At 40.4% G+C, this 5,000-nt stretch overlaps 1 protein-coding gene across 7 annotated transcripts in view; it reads right to left on the bottom strand.

Moving 5' to 3' along the window:
• The window catches only part of LOC113815263 (protein bric-a-brac 1), a 15,549-nt gene that overhangs the window by 611 nt on the left and 9,938 nt on the right, over window positions 1-5,000 (bottom strand). For 4 of the 7 annotated variants that reach the window (XM_027367344.2, XM_027367346.2, XM_070125886.1 and 1 more), the window contains 2 exons: window positions 3,300-3,383; window positions 1-1,156 (listed from right to left, as the gene is read on the bottom strand). The exon at window positions 1-1,156 is cut by the window's left edge and continues 611 nt beyond it. In XM_027367344.2, coding sequence (XP_027223145.1) covers window positions 743-1,156; window positions 3,300-3,383 — 498 coding nt within the window. In that variant the 3' untranslated portion in view covers window positions 1-742. The remainder of the gene's footprint in view (window positions 1,157-3,299; window positions 3,384-5,000) is intronic. The other 3 variants (XM_027367345.2, XM_027367348.2, XM_027367349.2) reach the window with 3 other exon arrangements.

Below are 5,000 nucleotides of genomic sequence, written 5' to 3'. Positions count from 1 at the left end.
TTACAAACTTTGTGTGTAACTGTGTTCGTGTTATGCAAAAATAGCATTCCTCTTTTCACACTAGTAAAGATCCCAAGTCCATTTAATAACAAAAAAATATATATAAACATGAAATAAAGAAGAGAATAAATAAAAATAATAACAATCAATTGAAAAAAGAAGACAAAAAATATATACGAGGTACCTTTTCACTCTGAATAAAGAGTGAGGAAAAAAGTGCAAGGTCACCACAATTCTTTCATACTTATAACAACTATCTAGAAATGGCTTTTGTACTCTTTTGTGCTTTACTAGCCTAATCCCTTTGGTCTTTCACATTAAGAATTCAGTATTTCTGAATGGAGATTTCACATATCAAACAATAGTACAACTGGGGCCATTACTCTAAAAATACAGTTTCTCCTCTGCAATCAGAGGGAAAATATCACATCAGTTTACAACACCTGCTAACACTGATATCAAAACTAGGTGAAGCTGCTTGCTTTCCCATTACTACTGCGAGATGCGGTCACCTCTTGTCTCCAGAGTCTTGCATAAAGTAGCGAGTGACAAGATGGTGGACGGAAAGCATTTGAACCCACGTTTGGATCTGGTCAGTGTTAAGAAATGTCAGAAATGATGTATTTACACTAGTCTCCCCCCTCCAGCTTTGCTGCCTGAGGAACACGTCAGTTCCATCTCATTCTTTCGTTCCTTTTGGACATTCTTGCAGAGAGGAGGAGAGGGTGAGGGCGTAGGGGCACTACGTACTGGGCGACTGCTTTACTCGCTCCTTCTTCTTGTGGATGTTCTTTATATGTTTGGCCAGGTACTGACTCCGTTTTGCACTGAAAGTGCAGTGTGGACACTTGTGAGGGCTTTCGCCAGAGTGGGTCGTCATGTGGCGCTTAACGTTGTCTGGGCGATTGCTAGTGAACTCACATGATGGACACTTGTGGAGACCTGTGTGGATTTCCTTCTTGTGCTGCAACAGATTTTTGTATGTCTTGCATGTGAAGTCGCACTGCTGGCATGTGTATGGCTGCTTGGTGTGTGTGTGCATGTGGCGAGTCAGGCTCTCCTTCTTCTGGCACACACGGTTACAGTAGTGGCACTTGTACTTGCCCACATTGTTCTTCTCTTCCTTTGGCTGTGCTGAAGCAGCCGGCTGATTCTGCTGGAAAATGAAGCCTTGTGAGTAACATCTTAAAAAATTAACATCTATCTTATTCATGAGCACAAATATTGAGCCTCAAGATGTGACTTGCTCCAGAAAAAAAAAAAATAAAAATAATAATAAATTAATAAAAATAGAAAGAGCATCAAACTGTGAAGGGGACATTTTCTCCAAAAGAGAAACAAGCTACAATAAAAGCCTTGGTAAGTGCAACTCTCTACAGCAATACTTCTCTAAAATGCCATTTGGAAATACTTTAGAAACCAAAATACACACAGACACAAGAACAGAATATGTAACTGCAGTTTTGTTATTTAACAAATAACAACAGCGTAATATGAAGAAGACTGAGACTGATGAGTTGTAATAAAATTAGTGAAATAAAATTATAGTTGTAGCTGCAATCCTTCAAAATAACAAATATCTGAATTTGGAAGGTAATATACATTTTTTTCTAAGAAGAAAAAAATGATCCTGAACTAACAAATACATATCAAATAAGCTACGGCTTTATTTCGAATCATAGAAGATGAGGAAAAACTACCAGCATATAAAGTCAAGCATTAAAAAAACAACAACACTACAAATGATCCAGACAAATCACTGTAAATAAAAAGGAATGCTAGTCACTCTCTAAACAATGTCTACATTTCTCTACTTTTCTAGCTCTGGGGTCGAAGATCAAATGAAGAGAACTTGATGTTACATAGGCCTTTGTAAATGTGCCCTAATTACTGACATATTTCTGTAAATATACACAATCATTAGGATATAGACCGAAAGCTAGCAGCTCCATCTCAAAAGGTACTGCCTATTTAAAGAATAAGATATTTTTGGTGAAGTGTTCTCAAGTACACTATGTACTGCATATGAGGGTGCAATTGTCAATGCAAGAGTATGGGCTCCATGCCATCCTGACTAGACTGAATCAACAAGGCAGAGCACTGTTTGGTAGAAAAGCCTGCAACAAGCACTTCCGTTGAAATAGATTAATTTGTCCTTAGGATTAACAAGGCATTATAAACTGAGGCAAGATAGGAGTCTAGCATTAGTCCCTAACCCTATCCTCTTCCCTGTTGGGAGTTGTAACATGAAAGGGAGAGGGGAAAATCTGATCTGAAATTGATCAAACAACAGATAAAGCAGCAATCAGAAATTAATAGAATCAACAAAAATAATTACAATAAATGACACGTAAAAATGTGATTCAACCCATTCACCATTCAAAATGATTTAATTCAAGTATTCAAGAGTATTTAAACTCATAATACGGATATGGGAAGTGATTAGTGAATTCTATGCTGACTCAAGTAGCATACTAGCGATTTCCCAGTATATTGATTTCCAGGGTAAAAATATTACTGCTATGTTACTTCTTGCTGTAAATGGTACTCTTTTTTGAATCAATAAGAAAAATCAACCTTTATCATACATATCAAATCATCACTCTAAAACTTAGGGAAACACACTCCACTCGTCTTTATGTGTAAACTACAATAATTTTGTCCTGTCCAGCGACTTTCTGCAGAGTGTCAAATTATAGAGCTAAATTTAAAGTTAAAGCACTCAAGATGTAATGAACTAGAACCATAACAAAATGTCTTATAAGTATTGCATAATCTGGACTGGTTTTAATCTGGAAAAAAATTTATATGAGGACAAACAGATACAGAGTATATATCCTGTAAGCCTAAACCCTACAGAAAAATAACACATTTCTTCCACAACTATAAAACAATATAAAAACAGGGAAAGGTTGAACAAGGTATGTAAGTTTGTGTTATTTAGCACCTTAACCTCAGTTAATATAATTAAGGTATGTGTTGCAGCTGTTAGCTCCCTATTCACAATGGCAGAGAAAAAGGATTGTAGTTTTTGTGTCTGTGTCATTATTTTGGCTTACTTCCGTAATAGCCTGGCATTTTCAAGAGCTCTGACTCCACTACATGAATGAGAACCTATTGACGTATAATGAATAATGAATTTATCATTATTATAATTTACTAAAATTTAGGGTTGGGGGATCACATTCACTTGATGTGGGTTACTCATGACTTTAAGAAGAGAAATTTTGTAAAGAAAAAACAATAAGTGATGCTGCTGTCGTGTGACCCCCGTCTTTACTACGGAGCAAGCAACTGACCCTCGGCAACTGAGCGTCTGATCGCGAAGAAGCGGATGTCTCAGGATATTCTTCAGTAAAGTCATACAGGTTCTCACTGGCTTCCTGCAAGGAATAGCAGACTCAACGTATATTTTTTTGTAAAGAAAGGATGTCAAAAGAAAGAAAGGAATATAAAAATAAACAGAAAGAAAGAGAAAAGGAGGAGGATGTTTAAACAATGTGTGCACAGCAAACCTTAGGTTAGAGTCCAAAAATAATAATAGTAACAATAACAGCACAGCATGTACCCTCTTTGTTTTTGGGGAGAGGGAGAGGGGGAGAAAGGGGGCAAAAGAGAGAGAGAGAGAGAGAGAGAGAGAGAGAGAGAGAGAGAGAGAGAGAGAGAGAGAGAGAGAGAGAGAGAGAGAGAGAGAGAGAGAGAGAGAGAGAGAGAGAGAGGCGAGAGCGAGAGAGAGCGAGAGAGAGAGCAGAGAGAGAGAGAGAGAGAGAGAGAGAGAGAGAGAGAGAGAGAGAGAGAGAGAGAGAGAGAGAGAGAGGGAGAGGGAGAGGGAGAGGGAGAGAGAGAGAGAGGGAGAGGGAGAGGGAGAGGAGGAGAGGGAGAGGGAGAGGGAGAGGAGAGGGAGAGGGAGAGGGAGAGGGAGGGCAGAGAGGGAGGAGAGGGAGAGGGTGAAAGAGGGAGGGAGAGAGAGAGAGGAGGAAGGAGGAGGGAGAGAGAGAGGAGTGAAGGGAGGGAGAGAGAGGAGTGAAGGAGGGAGAGAGAGAGGAGTGAAGGAGGGAGAGAGAGAGGAGTGAAGGAGGGAGAGAGAGAGGAGTGAAGGAGGGAGAGAGAGAGGAGTGAAGGAGGGAGAGAGAGAGGAGTGAAGGAGGGAGAGAGAGAGGAGTGAAGGAGGGAGAGAGAGAGGAGTGAAGGAGGGAGAGAGAGAGGAGTGAGGGAGGGAGAGAGAGAGGAGTGAAGGAGGGAGAGAGGGAGGGAAGGAGAGAGGGAGAGAGGGAGGGAGGAAGGGAGAGAGGGAGGGAGGAAGGGAGAGAGGGGAGAGAGGGAGAGAGGGAGAGAGGGAGAGAGGAGGGAGAGAGGGAGGGACGGAGAGAGAGAGAGGGAGGGACGGAGAGAGAGAGGGAGGGACAAAGAGAGAGAGAGAGAGAGAGAGAGAGAGAGAGAGAGAGAGAGAGAGAGAGAGAGAGAGAGAGAGAGAGAGAGAGAGAGAGAGAGAGAGAGAGAGAGAGAATGTACTTCCTTATGATGGAAGGAAAGCTGGGAATGTCTGCATAGTGGGTAATGGTAGCATATACCTAAACACACACATCTCTCATCCGCGATCCATATGTATCACAAAACTGAAAAAAGAGGAGAAAAAAATATGGAACTAAATATTGAATCATATGGTTATCCAATCACAGTGAAGCATGAACATAGGGTGTGTCTAGCAATAGAAACTATGCATTAGGTAAGGAGGAAGTAAATTGTTTTGAATGAGAAAATTAAACCTTCTGCAGCAGGTGATGTAACATCACATTTACAAGTATTTCATGTTATTTCTAATAATGACATGGATAATATAGGCTGTATGGTAACACTGGGATATGTGGTACACTATTTTCTTGAAATATCCCTTCCTAAGTGGTATGCTATGTAACGTTTTGCCAGGTGCAGAAGGGTTAAAGCTTCTGAACACCATGTTAAGTTGGGTTTTGTGAGAACGTAAATGATAAGGGATTAGC

The sequence above is a fragment of the Penaeus vannamei genome, chromosome 9 (genome assembly GCF_042767895.1).
Source record: "Penaeus vannamei isolate JL-2024 chromosome 9, ASM4276789v1, whole genome shotgun sequence".
NCBI lineage: Eukaryota > Metazoa > Arthropoda > Malacostraca > Decapoda > Penaeidae > Penaeus > Penaeus vannamei.
This window is presented reverse-complemented; position numbering and strand designations above follow the sequence as displayed.